The sequence below is a fragment of the Canis lupus genome, chromosome 36, assembly GCF_011100685.1.
Source record: "Canis lupus familiaris isolate Mischka breed German Shepherd chromosome 36, alternate assembly UU_Cfam_GSD_1.0, whole genome shotgun sequence".
Taxonomy (NCBI): domain Eukaryota; kingdom Metazoa; phylum Chordata; class Mammalia; order Carnivora; family Canidae; genus Canis; species Canis lupus.
The window spans coordinates 4,446,162-4,470,895 of NC_049257.1; the positions used below are offsets into that span (position 1 = coordinate 4,446,162).

Sequence of the window (24,734 nt, forward strand, 5' to 3'; positions counted from 1 at the left end):
AACTAAGCAGGCATCCAATATGGTCATTTATACATGGATAATCATAGTTCTGGATCAGACTTTGAAAAGGTCTCTTGCACCTAACTCTGGGAAATGAACAAGGGGTAGTGGAAAGGGAAGTGGGCAGGGGGTTGGGGTGACCGGGTGATGGGCACTGAGGGGAGCACTTGGCGGGATGAGCACTGGGTGTTATGCTATATGTTGACAAATTGAACTCCAATTTTAAAAAAAGAAAAAAAATGAAAAGGTCTCTTGGATTAAACCCCATTATTTTAAATTTGTTCATAGATGCTCTGTTAATATGACAAATGGGAAAAGTATGATGCTTCATACTAATTATCAGCCTATAAACAGAAATTCGAACCTATGTATCTAATACTAGAAATTCACTCAAAGATGCAAATTCACAGCAGAGATATTAAAATTGCATATTAAACGCAAATCCTAGAATTTTAAAACTGGAGATAATTTAGTACAACTTTTGTCTTTGAGAGACAAAAAAATTGAAGCCTGAGAATATTAGGTCATATCTTTTCTAGATTACTTATGAGCTTGTTAAACAAGTTTACTTAACCCCTCTAAGCTTCTGTTTCCTTGTTCATAAAATAGAGAAAATTAAAGATCTAACTTACTGTGTTATAGTAAGTATTAAATGAGATCATGTATGTAAATCATGTGGCATAGTCTCTAAATTGTAGTAAATGTTTCATAAATGTTAGTTTTTATTTTCCTTGTTTGTGAGTCAGAGAAAAAAATTATAACATCAGCTTAATTTGGAACATTTGGTAGGTGTGAATTGTTAAGTATCAAGAATGACCATCATCACCTCAAAGAAGTGTAGGACATGTTAGAGTGGCTCTCCAACTCCTCAAAAGACTTTTTGCATGAAATAGTCAATCCTGCTGTGATGAGTCATTTAGGTTGTGCACTACCCAATTTTAATTATTGTGCATGTCACCACCCCTTGAGTTGTGCTCTATATTTACTTTGCACAACTAACATGTAGTAGCCCTGGGAATAGTTTTCAATAACGAAGGTCTTAACACATTCACAATACTCGATTGTGATCTATAATTGGACTTAAGGTATCTGTTGTAATTAGTCCTAACAATTTTTTTAATTTTAAAAAGATTTTATTTATTTATTTATTTATGAGAGAGAGAGAGAGAGATCACAGAGGCAAAGGAGACAGAGAAGTAGATTTGCTGCTGAGCAGAGAGCCTGATGTGGGACTCAATACCAGGACCCTGAGATCATAACCCGAGCCAAAGGCAGATGCTTAACCAACTGAGCCACCCAGGTGTCCTATAATTTTTTATTTTTAAGAGAATTTTTTTGGATTCTAGTTTCTGCCCTGGAGATAGATAAAAATGTTTTACACAAAATACAAAAGCATTAACCATGAAAGAAGTTGATAAATTTATTATTACTTAAAAATTAAAAACTCTTTTATGTAGTAAGTTATTACTCAGACAATGAAAATGAGAGTTACAGAGTGGGAAAATATATCTGAAGCACATATAACCCACAAAGAGTTTATACCCAAAATATTTAGTGAACAAGTATAAACCAATAAGAAAACGACAGACGGCCCAATAGAAAAAAGATGAGCAAAAGATTTGAACAGGCAATTCTACAAGAAGAAATAAAAAGTGTAGTAGTACCTTACAAAGTTGTAAATACACATATTCTATGACCCAGCAATCCACTCTTTAGTATTCTTCACAGAAATGTAGTACCAGGGAACATGTGTAAAAATGTTCATAGCAACATGGTTCCAAAAAGCTCTAAATGTGTAAATGGCTCAAATGTCATCATTAGCAAAATGGATTGATAAACTGTGGTATACCACAGCCACACACAACAACAAAATATAGAGGAAAAGATGCTATGCACAATACAAGAACATACTATTTGATTCTATTCACAAAAGTTGAAACACAGGCAAAACTAGTTTGTGTTGTTCAGGGATGCATATCCAGTGGTGAAAGCAGAGAAATGATTCTCACAAAAATTTGCTTATACAATTCAGAGGCTGAGGGCTGATGTTAGGGTAGAGCCTGAGGGGGAAAGTATGGGTCGAGGCTCAAAGAAATGGACTAAGAGAAGCACACAGCCAGGGACTGGGGTGAGGCAGAAGTCTTGGAGAGGAGGGGGGAAGAATTACATGGTGTGTGATAGACCTGGAAGGACAAATAAGATGCAGATATGGAAGATGAGGTGAGTCACAGAGGAAAGGGAGCTGAAGCACAGCAGCAGGCCAAGGAGGGGATAAACTGGGGTCACCACAACAAGCTAGGGAAGAAGGAGGCTACCAGCTGGCAAGAAATGGGCACAGGCATATACGGTTGTTGTTATATATTAACATTTCATACTATCATCTCAAGCCTGGCTGACTGCAAAAGCCTCCAAATGGGTCAGCCATCTTCTTCCCTTGCCCCTCTAGCCTATTCCCAAATCAATAGCCAGGGGGATCCTGTTAAACTGTTTATGTCAGATCATGTCACTCCTTGTTCACTATAGCCAAGTATTCTCACTTCTGTTCCTCAACTATAGTAGGCAGTCTTGGCACTTGCTACTCCCTTTGACAGATTTGTCTGTTACCTTTCCTCTAGATAAATAGCTTTCTCTCTCAACTCTTTCAGGTTTTTACTCAACTGTTTTCTTCTAAGGCCTTTCAATGACAATCCATCTAAATATTCAACAGCACACATACCCCAGTTTGTATCACTCTCTCACTAATACTTACTACTCTCTTGCACTATATATTCTACTTATTTACCTTGGTAGGCATTGTGACTTTTATTAGAATGTAAGTACTGACATATATACAAGGGTTGATATTTATGAATCTTTTTCATGTTTGACTCCCTAGTACTTAGAAGAATGCCAGTATATACTCAGCTTAATATTTGTAAAATGAATGAACAAAGAATAAATAAACAAATCCATCCATCTAGTAATGAAAGCTAGAAACCTGGGCACCTTTTGTTCTTTCATTTCCATCATTCAGTCTTGTCCATTTAATTTTCTAAATATCCCTCTACCCCTTCCTTTCCATCTCTATTTCCATCGCTCTAGTTCAAACCACTGTCATCTTTCACCCAGACTATGACAATACATAACTGACTTCCCTCCACTCCCCTAGTCTATGTCCCATAAAGTCCATCCTCCCCGAAACTGTCAGATTGATCTTAAAATATGTCGATATTCTGCTAAAACCCTTCGATGGCTTCTCATCACATACAGTGATTACAACTCCAGCTCCTTGACATTGCACATTCCTGTAAGATCTAGCACACACTTACCTTTCTAGCCTTCCTCTCATTACTCTCTGGAACACAATTTACAATCAGGAAACACCAAAATGCTTTTGTACACTAATATATTTTTTATCTATGGGAGACTGTCTCAGTCTCGGGTTTAGAATGTCTTCCCACTTCTCACTTTACCATAATAATAAACACCATTCTTTAGGATTTAGTTCAAATGCTTGCCACTTCCAGGGTTTACTATTGTTGCCCCCTATGCCCCCCATACCCTCCTCCATTATCCCATAATTTTCATATGTACTCTCCTATGACCTCACACTCCATAATAACTATATTTATACACCATTGTCTTCTACTGGAATCTAAGATCTTTGTGTGCATCTTAGTCATCTCTGTATGCCTAGTGCTCATATTAGTGCTTGGCATAGGCAGGTGCTCAAAAAATATTTGGTGATTGAGTAAATGAGTGAGTTGTGCTATACATAAAAGTAATTTTTATAATAATCACTAAGGAAATTGGTAACAAGCAACTTGTGTCGCTTTCAAATACTCAAGCATTCAACATATGTCTTTTACAAATTTCATCTTTTGTGAAAGTAAAGAAATAGGCACAGAGCCCAGAAGAATCACTTTTAACATGTCTCTTATGGTTCTTTCATGCCCAGAAATTTGATTCTCTTTATTATAAATGCCTCAGGCACCAACAGATCATTTTTCTCATTTTTTGTTCAACTGTATCCCTTCGCTACTCTGCCTCTCTCACCCACAAAAAAGAACTTCCAGTGAACCACTATAACCAAACATAACATTTGTTATAATAAGACAATATAGGAGAAACTCAATATACATTATTTTAGACATTTGCAAAATGGGGATTTTCTCAAATAGTCCTCAGTGAAAATAGGCTAACAGGAATTCACTGGATAAGATTCAGCTTCGTAACAAGAGACAAGCAATCATTATGTTCAGAGAACTAAGTGCTCCATTAGGTAGAAATATACCTATATACCATAGACATCACAACAGAGATTTCCTTTAACAACTAACATATTTAATTTCTTCATTATTACCTAGAGAGGTCTATGAAGATACATGGCACATTAAAAAGATGCCCTCATCTGTCCGTTTATCAACTGTTAATCCTAAACTTGAAATTCTTTTGATAAAAGATTTCCTGTTCCATCTAGAGCTAAGAGCAAGGAACCAGGACTAGATTTCTCTACCCAATTATCCTCTCATTCACTGCTTAAAGTTTCCCAGTCAAACAATGCCAGGGTAAAAGGGCAAACTATAAAAGGCATACAGATCTGCCCTCTGAGTTTCTAGTTGGAGAAAAGTATATATAGTAGCCAGAATAAGCTTTATAGTTATGAAAACTACGGAGATTGTCTCAAAAAGACTTGGATGAGTTAATACCACAATACCATACCATACCGTTTGATTTTAAAATGCAAAATATTGGGGCTTCTGCGTGGCTCAGCTGGTTAAGCATCTGCCTTGGGCTCAGGTCATGATCCCAGGATCCTGGGATTGAGCCCCACATGGAGCTCCCTGCTCAGTGGGGAGCCTTCTTTTCCCTCTCCCCCTACCCTTTCCCCCTGCTTGTGCTTGCTCTCTCTTTCTCTCTCTCTCTCTCATGCTCGCTCTCAAATAAATAAATAAGATGTAAAAAATTTTTAACATTGAAAAAAACATAAAAGCCATATGTGAACAATATGAAATACAAGCAGATTATCAGAGAATATAAATGGATAAACAGGATTCTTCTCCTTGCACTTTTATTTTTATTTTTTTTAAACATATACTTGAGTATAAGTTGGGAATTTTTTTTTAAGATTTTATTTATTTATTCATGAGAGACACAAAGAGAGAGAGGGAGAGAGAGAGAGAGAGAGAGAGAGAGAGGCAGAGACATAGGCAGAGGGAGAAGCAAGCTCCATGCAGGGAGCCTAATGTGGGACTTGATCCTGGGTCTCCAGGATCACGCCCTGAACCAACAACGGCACTAAACCGCTGAGCCATCCGGGTTGCCCCCCCTAGCACTTTTTAAAAATAAAGTCAATTTTATACAAATACAACTTATTCAAGGGTATATAAAATCAATATTGGGCTTTTTGAGTACCTATTATGGATTGTAACTGATGTTAGGCATTAGTGATATAAAGATGAATAAAAAAATGTATCTTTCACTTGTTGTTTAGAGTCCAGCAACAGATATACAAACATTAAGTTCAGATGGAATAAATGTAATGTGGAAGGGGAACATGGGGAGAATAATGTGGAGTGGGGGAGGAAGAGCACATATGCCTACTGCAATACATGTAAAAATTAGATCTCCAGAGACAGTTGCACTATTAATATACCATTATATATAATGTAAAAAGACCCAGCACCCCTTATACTTACCTATATATTAGGATGTGCCTGCCATAAGAAACTACTAATATTCAACCTTTTCTGACCTACAAAAACAGCAATTTGATATGATTTAACCTGTGAGTTTCAGGACAAAGTTTCATGTATTTGTTATACTAATATTTGGTCATCCCATATCAAGGGCAGGGTGAAGAGGCATGGAAAGAAGAGTAAATGGCACCAAAGGGATGAGAGAAGCTTACTATAGAGAGAAACTGACTATAGTCATCGTTTAACCAAATCTATTTTTTTCCAGAGTTTTCCCCTAAAAGACAATAGACAGCTCTTCAAGAGAATGATGTGTCTCTGAGGGTCCTGTGTTTGTTCTTACAGATAATAAGCTTTTGTGAGAATGTCTGAAGCAGAAGTAGAGTCTTAAGGAGGCAGGGACCCCAAATCCCTTGCTGATAACTCATATCCATAGTCTGCTGTTTTTTATCCCTCTTATTTATTCTCCCCTTTTTTCATAGTACTGACCTCTTAACTAGGGTGGGACATAAATCACCTGAAACAGACCACATTGTTCACATTGCAGTCATGTATGGCAGGTATTAATAAGTGCTTCATGAGAAGCTAAGTGGAATCAGGGTGCAATTTCTGGAAAGTTAACTTGAAGCGAAGTGGCCTTCTCTGGCCTTCTTTTCCTCTTCCTGCTGATTAGGAAAGTCCCCCATTCCCCAGTTCCTATAGTTTTTTCTTTGCAAGAAGATTGTATAAATGAAACTACACACTATGTCACCTTTTGCATCTGGTATTTTTCACTTAGCATAATACCTTTGAGATTTGTCCATGTTGTTGCATATTTCAGTACGTATTACTTTAATTGCTAAGTAATAGTCCATTGTATGGAAGTATCATAGTTTATTATCCCTTCCTCAGTTGAGGGCATTGGAGTCTTGGAGTTGCTTCCAGTTTTAGCAATGACAAAGCTGCTGCACACGTTCACTTACAGGTTTTTGTGTGAACACAGGTTTCCATTTTAAATAAGTAAACATCTAGGAGTAGGACTGCTGCAGGACTCGATCCCAGGGAATGTGGTAAGTGTATATTTAATAGCATGAGGAACTGTAGAAATGTTTTATGAAGTGACGCTATCAGTTTGCATCCCCCCAGCAATGTGTGAGATTCAAGTTGTCCCACATCTTTGTCAATATTTGGCATGGTCAGATTTTTTATTAGACTTTTTAATAGATATATAGCGATAGCCATTGTTGTTTTAATTTGGATTTCTCTGGTGACTAATGGCATTGAATATCTTTTCATGTCATATTTGCCAAATATCTTTTTTGTGAAGTGACTGTTCTTTTTTTATTGAGTTGTTTACTTATTATTAAGTTTTGAAAATTCTTCATTAACTCTGATGTGAGCCCTTTATGATATATGTAATTTGCAAATATTTTCTCCTAGTGGGAGGTCTGTCTTTTTATTGTCTTCACAGTGTCTTAAGTTCTTTATTTTTCTAAAGATTTATTTATTTGAGAGAGAGAGAGAGAATGTGAGCAGAGGAAGGGGCAGAGGGAGAGTAAGAGAGAAGCAGACTCCTTGTTGAGCATAGAGTCCAACAGGGTAGGGGGGCAATCTTACCACCCTGAGACCATGACCTGAGCCAAAATCAAGAGTCAGACACCGAAGCAACTGAGCCACCTGGGAACCTCAAAGGTTCTTAATTTTGAGAAAATCCAATTTATCAACATTTTTTCTAGGGATATTGCATTTGATGTGAAGAAATCTTCCCTATCCAAGGTCAAAAAGATTTTATCTTTTACTTTTTCATGTTTTATAGTTTTCAGTTTTACATTTAGATCAATGATCCATTTTGAGTTAATTTTTGCATAAGAGTACAGGTATGTATCAAGGTTCATTTCTTTTTGCATCCGGATTTCAATGGCTCCCACACCATTTGTTCGTGAGACTACTCTTTCTACATTGAAATGACTTTGTATCTTTGTTGAAAATCAATTAAGCATAGATATGTGGGTGTATTTCTGGAGTCCCCCTTCTGTTAAATGAGACACACTTAAAATTTTCTTAATGTATGTACATATATATATTTATGTATGTATGTATGTATTTTAAAGACTTTATTTATTTATTTATTTGAGAGAGAGAATGCACGACAGTGAATAAGCACAAGCGGGATGAGGAGCAGAGGGAGAAGCAAAGGGAGAAGCAGGTTCCCTGCAGGTAGCCCAATGTGGGACTCGATCCCAGGACCCCTGAATCATGACCTGAGCCAAAGGCAGATGCTCAACCACTGAGCCACCCAGGCGTCCTTATGCATTACTTTTAATAGGAATTTCTAAAAGGCTGGATTTCGTAACCCCAAGTTGCGGCTTCTTCTCTTAAATTACCCAGTCCTTGTGATTATTTTGCCTAAAGTTATAATGCATAAACTCACTCTAAAATGCAAACATACAATATATGTCACAACAAGTATCCTCATTTGTAAAACATCTTATGAGATGTATTTTAAAGAACATTGAAAAGTACAGCCTCTTTAGACTTTATTAAATAGACCTCAATGCAGACAAATATGCTTTTTAAAACTAAGACATTTTAAGAGTAGGGCTAGTTTGACTATTTTACTTGGAACTAATACATTGATTCATCAAGTCCCCAAGCCCTGTGGAATTTCAATTAGCTACCTGCCAAGAGCCACAGATAGCATAATATAGCTGTATAGAGGAAATACCATCTGCTTCTGTGAACAAAAATCACTCTAGTATTGATGCCTATGGTTCCTCAGGGCTCCCTTGATTCTGCCAATATCATACTCATGGTTAACCACAGAGGACTTCTCTGTGAATGTCCCCAACTGCAGAGACTACCTTGATTCTGCCAATATCATACTCATGGTTAACCACAGAGGACTTCTCTGTGAATGTCCCCAACTGCAGAGACTATAGGGAAACCAGTAATGCAAGGGATTCATCAATAACACTGATTATGCCGATGGTGCACGGCACAGTTGACCACACTAAGACATTCATAAACAAATGCCCTAAATTGGCAGAAACTACTGAATCTTGATAGTTCCTGTGATAAACTAGACATCTAAGTTTTTCCAATTATATTGTTTTTTTTCTTTTCTGATCAAGGAAGCATGTAATGTGAGCATCATTAATGCCCAAGAAGAAACTTCCTTATCTCCCATTACCAAGGAAAAACTCCCTGAGATGATATCAGATATATAAATAGAAATTAATTGCAACTATGGAAATTGATAGATTGTTATCATGTGGTGAAATTAACTTTTCCTTTTGTCATCTAGTCACTCAAGCCATGTGACTTATGGGTAAGCTTTTATTGGCCACCTCTCTTTTAAGATGATCCTATATAGAGTCTTGTGTACCTATAGAAGCAATTCTAGCTTGAACCAGGTAAGTGCTGGGTCATTATTGATTCTGACTTCTGTTCATCTTAGCCTGCAGTCAGCAAGCAGACAAGTGAGAATAGCATAGCAGAACCCAGACATCATCTATCTGGGTTTGAGTTATTAGGTGCATACATCAGAATCCACCCTACTTAGTTCAAGAAGGAAAGTGTGAATTGCAGGGAACTTCACGTCTTTGGAAGGGTCAGAGAAGCAAGGTCTAGACTAAGCTTCCAGTAATAACATCTAGAACCACATAACACAGACCTGATCAGGTCATATTGACTCTGGCATGACTGGAAAGTTGCTGCCATCATGACTGATCCCAGGACATGCTGCTTTTGCTGTTGTTCACACCAACAAGATGTATCTCCATGCCATATCTGTCTCTTCACATAACTCTCTTTCCCTTCACCTTTTGTTTCAGTAGTTTGATTACCATGTGCCTCAGTATTATTTTCTTTGCATTTATCCATCTTGGGGTTTGCTAAACTTCTTGAAAATATACACAGATGTTATTCATCAAATTTGTGAAGTTCTTGGATATTGTTTCTTCAATACTGCCTGTATTTCATTCTCTCTCTCCTCTTCCTGGGCTTTAATTACATGTATATTAAACCTGTTTGCTATATTCCATATCTCTCTTATGCTCTCTATTCTGCTTTTCATTTTATTATTTTCTCTTTATGTGCTTCAGTTTGAATATTTTCTGTTAACCTGTCTTTAAGTTCATTAATTCTGTCTTCTGCTATGTCTAATCTGCTTTTAAAGCTCATCCAAAGTGAAATGAGTCAATCAGAGAAGGACAAACATTATATGTTCTCATTCATTTGGGGAATATAGATAATAGTGAAAAGGAATAGAAGGGAAGGGAGAAGAAATGGGTAGGAAATATCAGAAAGAGAGACAGAATATAAAGACTCCTAACTCTAGGAAACGAACTAGAGGTGGTGGAATGGGAGGAGGGCAGGGGGTGGGGGTGACTGGGTGATGGGCACTGAGGGGGCCACTTGACAGGATGAGCACTGGGTGTTATTCTGTATGTTGGCAAATTGAACACCAATAAAAAATAAATTTATTATAAAAAAAAGAAAAATTGGAAAAAAATAAAGCTCATCCAAGGAGTTCTTAATTTCAGGTATTATATTTCATATTTCTAGAATGTATTTTTTCGGTCTTTTTTAAAAAACTAAATGTTACAATTAATTCCATCTTCATGATTACAGATATTGCAAGGCTAGGTGGGTACACAAGGCAAATAAAACAAACTCTTGTCCCATTTAACCAGATGCAGCATTTTGGCAGTTTTATGATAATATAGGTAGACCTAAATAATTGACTTGGGCTGAAAGCTGGGAATAGCAAATCTCTGCAATTTAGGATCTTCTTCCATTGTTACTCCAAGGATCTTAATTCCTAGGAGCTCTGAAAGGTGTGTACTGCGACATTCTTCAAGCTTTCACACCTTAATCAGAAATCTGACACCTTTTCTTAAGGTAAGGAACTCTTAAGGCTGTCTTCCTCTTGGCTAACCCAGTCCACCAGCAATCTTAAAAGTTGTTATATAAAAATAAAACCATGTCCCAAGCATTGATTAGAACCATTGTGCTGGGATCCCTTTTCAGAGCCTTAGCTCCCTGAGAGAAAAGACAGATCCTAACCAGTTGCTTCCATAATAATAATAATAACCCTGATACAATCTACCTAATGTCCTTTGAAGCAAACTCAAGAGGTCAGGCAACCCTGATCATCCTGACAAGTTTAATCAGTATTTACACACAAAGGATATTTAAAGCTGATCCTAGACCAAGTATTGCAACCATAATCCCAAGAAATCATTCAGTTTTAGCAGGTGAAGTTCCAGCAAGATGCCACAGCACAAGTGAGAAATCATCTCAAAGCAAAGAGTGATGGTTCATCATCTTTTACAAGTGAGAGGAAATCAAGGAGAAAAGAAAACTCCCTTCTGAACTCCTCATCAATTCAATGGCTATTTTCACAGCCTTAATTGATGAAATCCAGTGTCCTCAATTTCCTGATTGGAGGAGTCAATTTTCAAGGTGACTGTCAAGTTCAAGAAGAGCTTTCAGGCTTTTCTTTGCCATGGCCCATGAGTTCCAGTCCTTCAATGGGAATCTCCTTCTCCTTTATTGCTTTCTGAACACACTGCTGAGAGTGCTTGAAGAGGTCGGTGCACGGATCTCTGGAGCCGTCCCCCTTAAGGAACTTCTCCGCAAACCAGGAATTGAAGCACTGGTTGTACTCACGCTTCATGTCGGTGCAGGCCTCCCCTACGCTATTCATGGCAGCGGAGGCCTTTTTTATTGGTCTTTTAACTACAATGTCTATATCATTTCTGAGTCTGTTTTATTCCTTGATTATCTTTCAGTTACTTTTCCTGTTTCTTTGAATGTTTAGCTATTTTTACTATGTGAATATAGGGCTCAACTTCAATTTTTTTTTTCATTTCAAGAATTTTATCTATGCACTTTATGTCCAATGCCTACAAACAGGTTCTTAAAAAATATTTTGTTCAGTTTTTATAGTTGTTTACCATTTTCAACTATTCTTTATCACTGAAATTGGACCTCAAAAAACTTCCTACTTTTAATGAAAGTACCATTTACCATCTGATTTGTGAAACCTAAGTCCAAGTCTGTTCTCCATCAGCAAAGGAGCCTGAAATCTGTGAAGAGGGGACTTTGCAAATGGAGTTAATGCTATGAGAAACTATCAAAATGTGAAAAGCATGTCCAAATAATATTTATTCAAAAAAGAATCTTCTACCCTATTACTATCTGATTCTGTAACTACTATGGCTTCTTGATAGGTAAGCAATCAGCTAGAGGTGGGATAAGGAACACAAAAGTAAGATGAAGTGGAGAAGAGTAGAAGACTGCCTGGTAGCTTTATTCATGCCTAAAATGTACCTCGGTTTTATAGATTACCAGGTTTTATTTTTAAAGCCACATTTGAGAACAGGCACCCTGATGTTTATAGCAGCATTACCAACAATAGCCAAACTATGGAGAGAGCCCAAATGTCCATTAACTGATGAATGGATAAAGAAGATGTGATACACACACACACACACACACACACACACACACACACACACAGGAATAGCAATAAGTCAGTGAGAGAAAGACAATTATCATATGATCTCACTCATCTGTGGAATTTAAGAAAGAAAACAGATGAATATATGGGAGGTGGGGGAGAGAGAGAGGAAAATCAACCATAAGAGACACTTAACAATAGAGAACAAACTGAGGGTTGACGGAGGGAGGTGGGTGGGGGGAATGGGATATATGGATGAAATGCATTAAGGAGGCATTTTTTATGATGAGCACTGGGTGTTGCCTGTTACTGATGCATCACTGAATTCTACTCCAGAAACCAATATTGCACTATATATTAACTAAGTAAAATTTTAATAAAATAAAATAAAAATAAATAAAAACCATGTTTGAGATTTCAGCATATTCAATATTGACAATTAAGACTTATACGTTACTTCTTAATGATTTTGCATATCCACGTACCTGTTTCTACAGCTAGCTTTCTCATAAATAAGGTAGAAAGAAGATAGTGAAAATAGTACTATATCAGGAGGTATTGAGAAAAAAGAGGGGGAAAATGCCTACGGCTTATTATATACTTCATTTCAGCAAAAGTTACTGAGTACCTACTATATTCCAAGCATTAAAAATCTGTGACAGTTGCAGGGAATGGTGGATTGGGATGGGAGGTGAAGGCATAGAGGAGTTGGAGGAAGTTTATGTTACTCAAGATGAATAAGATGAGGTTCCTGCTTACATTTGTGTAGGAGACAGAGATTGTCCAGTGTGCCATAATCACTGTCAAATCAGGGTTATGTACAAGGAGTGATTGAATCTGACCAAGGACTCAAGAAATCTGCTACAGAAGCTTCTGCTACCTTCTGTAGCAGGTAATTTAAGCTGAATCTTGAAAACGAGTGAGACTTAGCCAGATGAAGCAAAGTAGGAGCGATATTCCAGGCAAAATCAATAATAGCAGGAACAAATGAAGAGTAAGGAAACAAAATGTTGTATGGTGCAATGGCAGAGGTAGAGGGGGAGTGGGTTACAAAGGGTTTTACATTTCTAAATAGTAAAGTGCGAGGTTTAAGAAAGGAGGCTGGAAAGTGAGTTGGGGCCCATGTTAGACCTAGAAAGCTATGCCAAGAAGTTTGGCCATTATCATAAACAAAGGGTGTCACTAAGGAGTTGTCATCATGGGAGACCATAACCCTAATTGCATTTTAGATAGAGCATTCTCCCTATCTAAAATTCAGAAGGGCAAGATGTGCATAGCCATTAGAGCATGATTGCAACAGTCCAGGGACAATGCCCAGGGCCCAGTGATAGGAAAGAAGGGGTAGAAAGTTAAGAGATAAAATGTCCAAAGTTGGTAAATGGCTATGGGGGTGAGGAAGGGAGAAGAGGAAGCTAAGATAAGATTCAAGAAAAGAGTGCAAATTTACTGGAGGGAAACAAAAATTCCTATTTTGGACACAGGCTTTGAGATAATCAGTATGTAGCTGGATAAATGACATTCAAGAGAGAGAGGCTCAGAGATGGGAAAAAAGATTTGAGAGTAACTAGCATATAAAATAGGTAAAAACATAAGTGGGGTTAGGAACCTGTGAAGTAATGAGAGAAGGGCAATGAGCAAGGACAATAAATTTGAGGATACCAGGGTTTTAGGATTGTGCAGGCAATGACAGATGCACAGGCAGACTAAGATATGGCAAACAGATAATATTTTAGAAACCGAAATAATACTTTAGAACAGTGCTTGGTCAACAGTGAGAAATGGTCTACCAGCATAAGGATGGAAGAGCACTGACAGGATTAGATAATTGGAAGGTCACTGGTGACTTTGGGGAGAGAAGAGAATCTTGGTAGAGTAGAGAGGTCAGAAGTCCTGAGAAAATATAGATTATTCTTTCAAATGGTTGATTTCAAAGAAAGGGATAGAGATTAGAGACTTCCCAGAAGCTAGAGGATAACTTGGAGTCAAGGGAAGTTTTGATTTGAATAAGAAAGACTTAACCATATTTATAGGCTGGGAAAAATGCAGAATAAGAAAGAAAAATCATAATAAAAGGAGATAATCAGTAGAACCACGTTCCTAAAGTGGTTTAAAAGGTTTAGAAAAGGTTTAGAGTCCCAAACACTGCGGGAAGGACTGGATAGGAGTATGCAGAAGGCATCACGTCTTGGAGGAAAGCAGGGGACTAGCATAGAATGGGGTAGGAATTCAGGACCTATCTCACACTCCATGACTTCATTTTATTTTGTTTTATTTATTTTATTTACTTATTCATGAGAGACACAGAGAAAGAGGCAGAGACATAGGCAGAGGGAGAAGCAGGCTCCCTGCAGGGAGCCTGATGCAGGACTCAATTCCAGGACCTCAGGATCATGACCTGAGCCACTGAGTCACCCAGGCGTCCCTCCATGACTTCATTTTAGTGATAAAGTAGAGGTGGGTTGTCTCCTGGGGGCTGGAGGGGGAGGGTATATGGCATCAGGTTAAGTATTTATTTAAAGGACATATGACTTTTGAAACAGTCATATGAGGAATAGGGGAGAAATGGTGAGCTAAGGACAGGACTAAGGCCTCCCATGTGGGATTGAGAGTCCAAGTGAAGCTGAATTTTCCTTAATAGCACTTGGCCACCCAGCATGGATGCAGAGAAAGTCAACTGTAAGACAGATCTGGGAATGAAGTTCCCCAGCCATGGTGTAGACAAGCAGGCAAAAAAATCAAGGGCACAGCTAACTGAGTGGTTAGGCTGGATGCTGGGGAGGGGCTGGTAGTCCAAGAGACCTTCAGGGATCAAAGAGCAAGGAGCAGGAGAATGAGAGCTCTACTTCTCTGCTTTCTTCTCACCACTCTGGTGAGAGGCCTCTACTTGCTACAGCATTCATTATGGATAGAAAAACCAAAATAAAACAGAGAAGGAGAAAACGAGAAAACTCATTATTTCAAAATTCCTTTAACACTTTTCTTAAAAGGTACAAATCATCTAAATCATCCCCCAAAAGCCTTTTTAAATTCCAAGACTAGGAACAAAATTATGGTTAAATGTTTAATTAATGTTTATTATAGCTAGCATGCTAGTTTTAGAAGGTCAAATTTATGATACAATAAAGTAATATTTTTCACATTTTGTGGGTCTATTTTATAGTGCATTGGGGCTCCTCACAGTATAATAAATATCTTCTATTATTTTGTAAGATTCTTGTATGCAAAGCTGTACAGGGCTGAGATAATATTGAATTTCAAGTCAAATTAGCTGGCATGAACATGAGGCAAGTCACTTTATCTTTCAGGACTTCAGCTTTTAGAGTTGTAAAATGAAGGATGGGGATAAATCTCCAAGTTTCCTTCCAGGATAAAAAAAAAAAGAGCATAATTTAGTATTTTAAATTACTATAGAACTGATAGGACTACTCCTTTTCTTTTATGATAGACTTTTGTTTCAAGCTATAATTTATTGAACCTCAGTCCTTGATCACGAACACATACTCCATGATAACACCATCTCTATGGGAAATTGAATCCAATTGAATCCATTTTGCATCACAATCTACTCTATGTTCCACCATTCTCTGCTCACATTTATTCTTTGGAAGCTTCATCTTCAAAAGTTCAGAGAGACTTTTTTCACCACCTTGTGACCATGGGTCTCTAAGGAGAGGCCATATTACATTGCTTCCAAAAACCAAGCCTCTGATTTCCATGGGTGGGTACTCTGCAGCAACGCCTGCACATCTTGGATTTGTCACTGAGGATAATATGATAAAATGCCTATAGAGTATCTATTAGAATGCTTGAGATGTGGGAACACTCCATAGAGTATACCCAATACACTGAACAGCATGATACACGGGAAATCATCAAAACACAGCATTATTCTTGTCCCATTTAGGTATTTCTCCTGCTGCTCAGTGAAAACTAAGCAGAAACCATGACTCACTCCTGGGTTACAAAGGGTCCTAAAGTCACTTTAAGACACAAAGTACAGCCTTGATTCAAAATTAAATTGCCCAGTTCCAAGAAATGAATCAACTCTTCCCTCTTTATTCATATGATGACATCTTTCATTCCCCAGACGCTTAGACCATCAGAGTCCATGGGTAGAAAGGAAAAGGGGAAAACTGCTTAGTGATCCTGGATGGCTCAGTGGTCTGCTCAGGGCATGATTCCAGAGTTCTGGGATGGAGTCCCACACCTGGCTCCCTGCATGGAGCCTGCTTCTCCCTCTGCCTATGTCTGCTTCTGTGTGTGTGTGTGTGTGTGTGTGTGTGTGTGTGTCTCATGAATAAACAAATAACACCTTTAAAAAAAAAAGGAGGGGGTAGATATATATAGGAGAGGCCAGCAGAATTCTCATTAGACTGGTGACTGGTGCTGTCCCAAGTTAACCTGGCAGGTGGCTAATGCTGGCAGGTGGCTAATGCTGACTCTTGCCTTCCTACCAGTTTTGTTGCCTTGATTCCTAGCTGGGAAACATTTCTGGGAACATACCCCTGATGTGGGTCATTTACATTTTCCTTTGTCTAGGTGCTTCTCTTCCACCTATCAGGTTCTGATTTATTGCTATTCCACCCCTACTTCTGGGGGGGGGGGTCCCCCTTCCCATTGGCAGGAGTCCTGTTGGGCAGAAAAATCTCAGGCAGGCTGCCTTTGAAAGTGACCTTGTGCTACTAGGTAATGATTTCTTAAGTAGGGCACATAAAAGATTGATAAATAGTATTTCGTGAGGACCTTCCAGGTTCCATTTAGAATATAAGAAGCTGGAAAGAATGTCATCTCCCACTTTAAGCACAAGGAAAAGCTGCATCAGAACTTTTCTCAAACCCATCAGAGAGCCGAGGTCACAGGCAAATAAACCGGAGATTTAAAGAAAGGCAGATGTTTCCAAGGAGACAGGCAATATGGAAACTTGCTTACTTGAGACAGAGCATCTGGGAAAGACAAGGCCACCACAGAAGTGGGTAACAACACTTTGTAATTAGTCAATGAATTTTTACAATTTCCTGCTGTTGTAGAGCCTGAGAGTGTAGAACCCATGGAAGTTTCAGAGACAGGGGAATTTACATGCCCTTACAGGTTTTTCTTTATAGAAAGCTCATAACAAAGATCAAGGTCAGGGGAGAAGAGCAGATGAAGCCTCTAAGGTCTAACAGATAAGAACAAAAGCCCTACGTGAGTGGCAACTCTTGCTTTGGGCTCAGGTTGTGATCTCAAGATCATGAGATCAGGACCCCCACCCAGTGTCAGGCTCTACATTCAGTGGAGAGTCTGCTTGAGATTCTCTCCCTCTGCCCTTCCCCCTAACCCCCCCCCTCCAAAACAAATAAATGAAATCTTTTAAAAAGAAAAAAAAAAAGAACAAAAGTCCTACAGAACAAAATCTGTTGGGGGTAGTGAGCGGTGTCAAGCAGCAAACCCACCAGGGCATAGTGTAGACCCATTACAGCTGGGGGGAAAAAACAAAAACAAACAAAAACAAAAAACAAAGACACCCTCCTCTTCTAGGGGAGGGGGAGGAAGCTCTCTCCCACACAAGAACCCCCAAGACAGGAGGCACAGTTTGTCTACCATGGGGAGGAGAACAAGATCACTGAGCAGGTTCTAGCCCCAAGACCAAGTGACAACAATCCTGCCTGAGACTGAGGCTGAACCAAGAAAGCAGAATGCCTCTTGCCTTATTAGATAGATACAGGCCAGCAAGTGTCTAATAAGAATCTTCTGAAGGGGAAGGAACAACAGGAGCAAGGCTCTCTGAGGCACAGGCTCCCAGGGAAAGCCGAACCCTATGTCCACCATAAGCTATGCAATACTAATTGCCAATAACTGAAAATAGCTGGTGAATGGATAAACTGTGATTAACCCCAATCATGGCATACTACTCAGCAATAAAAAGGAACTATTGATACACATAACAATGTGACTAGATCTCAAATGCATCATGCTAAGCGAAAAAAGCCAGACCCAGAAGTCCACACACTGTATAGTTACCTTTATATAACATTCTAGAACAGCCAAAAGTATAGGAACAGAGATCAGTAGTTGCCAAAGGCCAAAGGTGGGTATGGGGTTGAATACAAAGGGGCATGAAAGATTTCTTTTTTTTTTTTTTTGGCATGAAAGATTTCTTAAGGGTGATGAAGCAGTCTATATTTTGCTTGTGGTGGTAGTTAACATGTCATGCATTTGTCAAAATTCATGGAACTATACACTAATTAAAAAGGGTGATTTTACTGCATATAATTTATATCTCAGACATTTAAATTTTAAAAAAAGAATTTCGTTAAAATTAAGAACTTTATCAAAAGACACCATTAACAAAGTGAAAAGTCACAGAAAGAAAGGAAATAGAACTTGCATACAGAATATATAAATACACAAATGAATAAGAAAAAACAGACAACCCAATAGAAAAATGGGCAAAAGTCTTGAGTGGACATTTCACAGGAGCTGATATCCAAACGGTCAATATGCACAAGAAAAGACACTCCTATGAAAAAACATTCATCAGGACACTGGGGTGGCTCAGTGGTTGAGCGTCTGCCTTTGGCTCAGGTTGTGATCCCAAGATCCTGGGATGGAGTCCCGCATTTGGCTCCTCTTAGGGAGCCTGCTCTCCCTCTGCCTGTGTCTCTGCCTCTCTCCTCTATGTCTTTCATGAATAAATACATAAAATCTTTAAAAGAAACAAACAAAGAAAACAAAGAAAGAAACAAAGAAAAGACAATTCATCATCTATCCTAAATGTATATGAAAACCTTGTTGAGGTACCACTACACATACATTAGATGAGCTAAGAGTAAAGACTGGCAACCAACCAATGTTGGTTAGGACATGAAGCAATTGAAATTTGTGCTGCAAATTTGTGTAACCTCTTTGGAAAACTATTTGGCAGTGTTTACAAAAGCTAAACATACCTGATCCAGCCATCCCACTCTCAAGTATAAATCCTATAGAAATGAGTGCATATGTCCACCATAAGACATGTTCAAGAGTGTTTCTAGCACCATTATCATAAGAACAAAAACCCGGAAATAACACAAATTTCTATTAACAGGGTAATATATAAGCAAATTGTGGTATATGTCTACAATGAAATACTACCCAGCAACAAAGAAAAACAAATAATTGCAACATGCAACAAGAATGAAACTCACAGAAATGACAAGTCAAGGAAGTACAAGAGTATATACTGTATGATTTGAATTATATGAAATTTATGAATAAGTAAAACTAATTTATGGTGATGAATTCAGAATAGAGGTTATGGGTGCAGGTAATATATACTGAGAAGAGGCATGAGGGAAACTGAGCTTCAGGAAACGTTCTATATTTTCTTTTTTGTTGTTGTTTTTTATTTTTTTAGATTTTATTTATTTATTTATTCATGAGAGACACAGAGAGGGAGAGGCAGAGACACAGACAGAGGGAGAAGCAGGCTCCTTGCAGGGAGCCCGATGTGGGACTCGATCTCGGGACTCCAGGATCACATCCTGAGCTGAAGGCAGATGCTTAACTGCTGAGCCACCCAGGAGTCCCCGTCCTATATTTTCATCTCAGTGGTTTTTACATGAGGCAATATATGTCTGTAAAATTTCATTCAGTCACACACTTATGTTCTCTGCTCTTTACTGCATGTTTACCTCAATACAATACAATAAGAAGAAAATACCCCCACAGCACAGTGGAAAGGCTAATGATAATGTGCACAAATTGAATATCAACAAGACTAAGGAGTATATAAAGACTTGTCCTAGTCTCTGACCCTAGTGTGTTTTCTTATCAGCTGCAGACGAAGAAATGTGCCTTAGCTCTATAGCCCATTGTAGATAGATCAGGCTTGGATGCAGCCTCTCTCCCTTCTAGGGCCCAAGCTTATGCAATGCCCAATATAATATCTTTTTGTTTAAAGCACTGCAGAGCAGGCATTTTCCTCTAATGTTTTAAGAGATATTTGTTTTTATACACTATTAATTGCTGTAGTATAACTATTAACTGCAGGTTATTTTTTTTCTACCACTAGAATAAAATTTCTTGTTGCACTATCATTCTCCTACCATGTCATTTACCAATAAGTAAAGATTTGTGTGCTTTACTGTATGTGATGCTGTACCTCCATAAAATCGGTTTTTAATGGTCCTGCCAACACTCCTAGGGAGGCTACATCCATCGACATAGGGCCTCCAGGACTCATGCACTGGCGACCAGTCTGGGGAATGCAGTTATTTGCAACATAGCAGCCATCCTTGTTTTCAAGTCTGCCACAGAAGCAGCTCCTCTAGTTCCCTGTGAGCATCAGACACTGATCCTCAAGCCCCAACTGCAGGGCTTCCCCATTAAACTTTCCAAGTCAAACTGGAGGCCGCTCACTGGAGCTATAGAAGAGGAATAACCCATCCACTCCACCTTTTGCTTTGCCCATCGGGCTCTTCCCAACATATCTCTTCACAAATCCTCTCCCCTCTTCGTAAATGTACCCTTTTTTTTTTTTTTTTACATCTTTAATGTGAATGAGAGGTCCAAGAGTGTGGGAGCCAGAATCAGACTTCACTTTATAGCTACTTTCTGCTTTTTCATCCAGCACCTTTCCCTGGTGTGCAGCATTTGTGGTTTACGTTGGGTATCTCTCAATCCAGACTTACATACTGACCTCCTGTTGCAGGAATTTCCACTTGAACCATATTAAATTGTTGATTGTTGACTACTGTTGATCTACAAGAATTGCAATTTCATATGGTTCAAACTAACAGTTTTATTCAAAATAAAAATTTTAGAGAAACCAAACTTTAGGTTGGGTTTGAGCAAAAGGGAAAAAGGGTTCTTAAATGAACACCAGGGCAAACCCTGAAACACCATCAGCAGAGCATCTCACCTTGGCTTTCAGATGAGCACACAGTTCCTGTTGCTTTCTTCTGTCCTTAGCCAAAGTACCCTCTATTGCATGTGCTGCGCAGGCCTCCGCAAGGGTCAGCACAGCCTTCTGGATAAAGTCTCTCCTGTTCTTATTCCAATTTGATATCAGGATCCTTCGCTGCTCCCTAGCAAAGCGATATTGATCACAATATTTCTCATGCTCCACCTGAAAAGATAACAGATGGCAGACACTTATTATGAAACTGAGCCTATGCTTTATGTCATTGTTATTAAAATGAATTATAATCAATGATTTAGAAAAACTGGGGACAAACATCTTAATTGTGAATGTAGTAACCAGGACCAGGTACCAGTCTGAAAGTTATGAGCTGATGGTTAACTGGTGACTAAGGACCAGTTATTTAATGTTTGTAAGTCCTTAGTTTCCTTGTATAGGGTGGACTCTCACTAGGCAGTCCTAAAACAACTTCCACATCTACACAGCAATGAAACTATTCACAAAAAGCATTATTTCCCCTGTATATAATTTCAAAAATGTTCTATCTTTAAATCAGTTGGGATATTTTAACAATTACTTCAAGTGCTTCACCTAGACACATGCCAATAAAAGTATATTCCTATCATAATTCTTAAAACCTCAGTTTGCCCTTGATTACTGAAATATTCAGGTGATAGGATGTCTAAATTTAAAGGAATTACAGCAATTATGTTAGCTTTTCCCATCCTGCAGTCCTGATGGACATGGACAGTCTAACATGGGTACTGGTAGTTCCTGCTGGCAGTAAATCTCAACCATGAGAGATCTCAGAGTCTTGAGGGGAAGAACAGGAATGGAGATTGCCTGAGCAGTTTGAAAAATCTTTGTAGGTGATTCTGAGATGCTCCTTATATAAAGTTGTGTCTCCTGAAATTGAGAGCCATTGACCTACATAATTCTTTATTTTGCCAGTTTAGACCACATCTCTGAATTTAATATATTATTTAACCCCTAAGTGGAGTGACAAAAGAATCTAGCAAGCAAGATAAGGTTGTCCTAAAACAATAATTTAGTTATGGTTAATTAGGTACAGGATGAAACAGGCTATGGATTCACTTAGACCAAATATCAGTTACTAAAATATGTTCTGGAAACTTCTGAGCTTTGTTTCCAAAAGCTAAAAATATACTTAAAATCTGTCAAACACTAAGAAAGGAAGCATACACCATGCAGAAATGAATACTAATCAACCTAATGTAAGAAGTGAGTATAAAAATCTTTATCATGTCAATAGCAGGTAAATACAAAAACTTACAAAGTTAAAAATGACAGCTGGTTACAGAAATAAATAGAACCAACGGGGAATAAAAATAATGATCCAATTTAATAAATTAAGACTTTAAAAATCTAGAGTGAATTATTTATTACATAACATGTTTTTTACATAACAGGTATCTACAACAAAATAAAGATCAGAATTAAATAATTGTTGGCGGGGGAATGGGGGTAGGAGAGAATGGTCATCTGGATAAGTGACCTTTGCTTAAGTTTCTTTATCTGTAAAATAGGATAAAAATAGTACTCTTTCATCCACTGTTATACGTCTTATAGGAGCTTACACATGACTGCTATAAGGTAAATTCTACTTGCTTAATTTTAAATAATTACAGAAGTGCAGAGTATGTGATAATATTTTGTAGCGTGGCCCATTTAAAAGTTAAGAGTTCACATGTGTTTGTTTGCATATGTGTCAAGGTGAGTTATGGTAAAGTTAATTGGTGACATGGTAACTTTTGTTTACTTGTCTTTGTGGCCTTATGAACTAAAGAATGAAACAATAATTTCCCAGGACTTTCTTGGGGAAATTTCATTCATGACTCTGAGCTCTAATTTGGGGCATTTGTGTTTCGGACTCACCAAAGGGGATCAAGTGGAATCACTGTTGTGGGGATGACATAGGTAAGCGCCAGCCCCCAAGGCAAGTGCTGGCTTCCCCATGACCAGAAGGGCTCAGATGTGACAGGCTCTGTGGATAGATGAGCTGTCACCACTTTCAAGACCCAGAGATTCCAGAATCTTTGAAGATGAGCAGGTGAATGCACAGGCACCCAGAGGCCAAACACTGGTAGAGGAACCCAGGAGATCACAGTAAAGATCTTGGTGCAAGCAAGCATGGAAGAGAATAAATATTGCTTAAAGGGTTTTCCACCTTCTTATGGACCATAGGATTTGACAAATGAGAGACTTTCAACCTATAACTCTGTTATTTGCTAGAGTGTAGGAAAAAAATAATTTAAAAAATGTATATATATTTTAAATTTATATCTAAAAATATAAATTTTGCCTAGTAATTACTGACCACCAGAATTATTTAATTTGCTGTTATAGTCCAGCACTCACCAAATCATGCCTAGATTTGTGAGGAAAATATCTTTGTAACATGTTCAGATACAGAGTCCTTCTGCCACAGAGATCTCCAGGATACTGATCCAAAACAGCCTGGTAAATCCAGTGGTCTTCTTCACTTAACTGGAAATTTCTGGAAGCAATAAAAAAGTCATAACATATTGTTAAGCAACCATGGAGTTACAGAGAATTCAAACTGCTCAAGCTACTAACAAATGGTACAGATTACATAAAATGAAGCCTGGTGTTTGTTTATTTGTTTATTTTAAATACATTAGCCAAATTAAATGTTTGCTATAGAAAAGGTTCTAAATTCTAATCCTTTATTGGTCTTGCCACAAATTCCAGGCATTATTTCAAGAAGTTTGCCAAGTGACATAATATTTTAAAAATATTTATTCTATCCTTCCTATGATAATATTTTTTAAATCATGGCCAATGAGAGAAATAAATGAACATGGGGAAATAAATTATTGAGACATACAGAATAAAAAGAATTTTTATTCCTGGAGGAAAGCACAAATGTAGACAGCTAAATGAACAATTACACAAAGGAAATTAAGGCCTGAGGAAAGCACTTATTTAAAGTTTCACTTTAAAATAAGTCTAAAATTGTCATTTACTTTACCCTTTCAACTTCTCACTATGGAATTAAGACTAGATAATATTAGTGAGAAGATTACCAGTGGTATTAAATTTCAGATCACTAAAGAAATAATTTATAAATAGGAACAACTCTTCAAGGCCCTACCTAAAAACATGTCCACCCTACACCAAAAATGCCTTTATCATTTCAGGAAACTCCTAGGCACTGGCCTGGTTTGTGTTCTACATAAGGTTTTAGCAAAGCCCTGTGCAGAGTGGAAAGGTTGCAATATCAGCTTGAAGTATAAACGGAATTAATGTCTCTTTATCATTCTGGGTTTATTTGCATATTATTATTCCTGCTTAATAAATTGGAATAATCAAATACAGATGCAATCAGAGAGAATATTATTAGCAACAAGTATTTCTTTGATCCAAGATGGAGACTTGCTATTGTTTATTTCTACTATATCAATGATCTTCTACTTTGAAGTTAATTGTGCAATTCAAAGAATTTCTCATATGTCTTCTATGCCCTTGAAAAATATTTGACAACTTAAAATAGAATAAAAAGCTCTTTAAATCAGTGATACTAATGGGAATTCCACCGTCCTCATACAAGGTTACCTAGTTTTTGTAAAGCATTTCATTATTCCAGTAAGTAGCAAGAAAGAAAAAATTCTCTTTCAAAGAAGATAATCTTTACTAACAGCTCTATAATGGGAAGAAAAAAGAGGGTTGGAGGTGCTCTGCTAGGAAGCAT

General features: G+C 37.9%; 2 protein-coding genes across 19 annotated transcripts in view; both read right to left on the minus strand.

Moving 5' to 3' along the window:
- CCDC148 (coiled-coil domain containing 148) overlaps window positions 1–24,734 on the minus strand; it is a 285,404-nt gene that overhangs the window by 162,197 nt on the left and 98,473 nt on the right. For all 18 annotated transcript variants that reach the window (XR_005384565.1, XR_005384564.1, XM_038584562.1 and 15 more), the window contains 2 exons: window positions 23,381–23,519; window positions 21,002–21,208 (listed from right to left, as the gene is read on the minus strand). Coding sequence is in view for 16 of the 18 variants with exons in the window: in XM_038584562.1 (XP_038440490.1) it covers window positions 21,002–21,208; window positions 23,381–23,519 (346 nt within the window). In the remaining 2 variants the exon portion in view is untranslated. The remainder of the gene's footprint in view (window positions 1–21,001; window positions 21,209–23,380; window positions 23,520–24,734) is intronic.
- LOC111094306 (TP53-regulated inhibitor of apoptosis 1-like) lies at window positions 10,501–11,364 on the minus strand. Its single transcript, XM_038584574.1, has one exon. The coding sequence runs from the start codon at window positions 11,362–11,364 to the stop codon at window positions 11,134–11,136; it is 231 nt and encodes a 76-aa protein (XP_038440502.1). The 3' UTR covers window positions 10,501–11,133.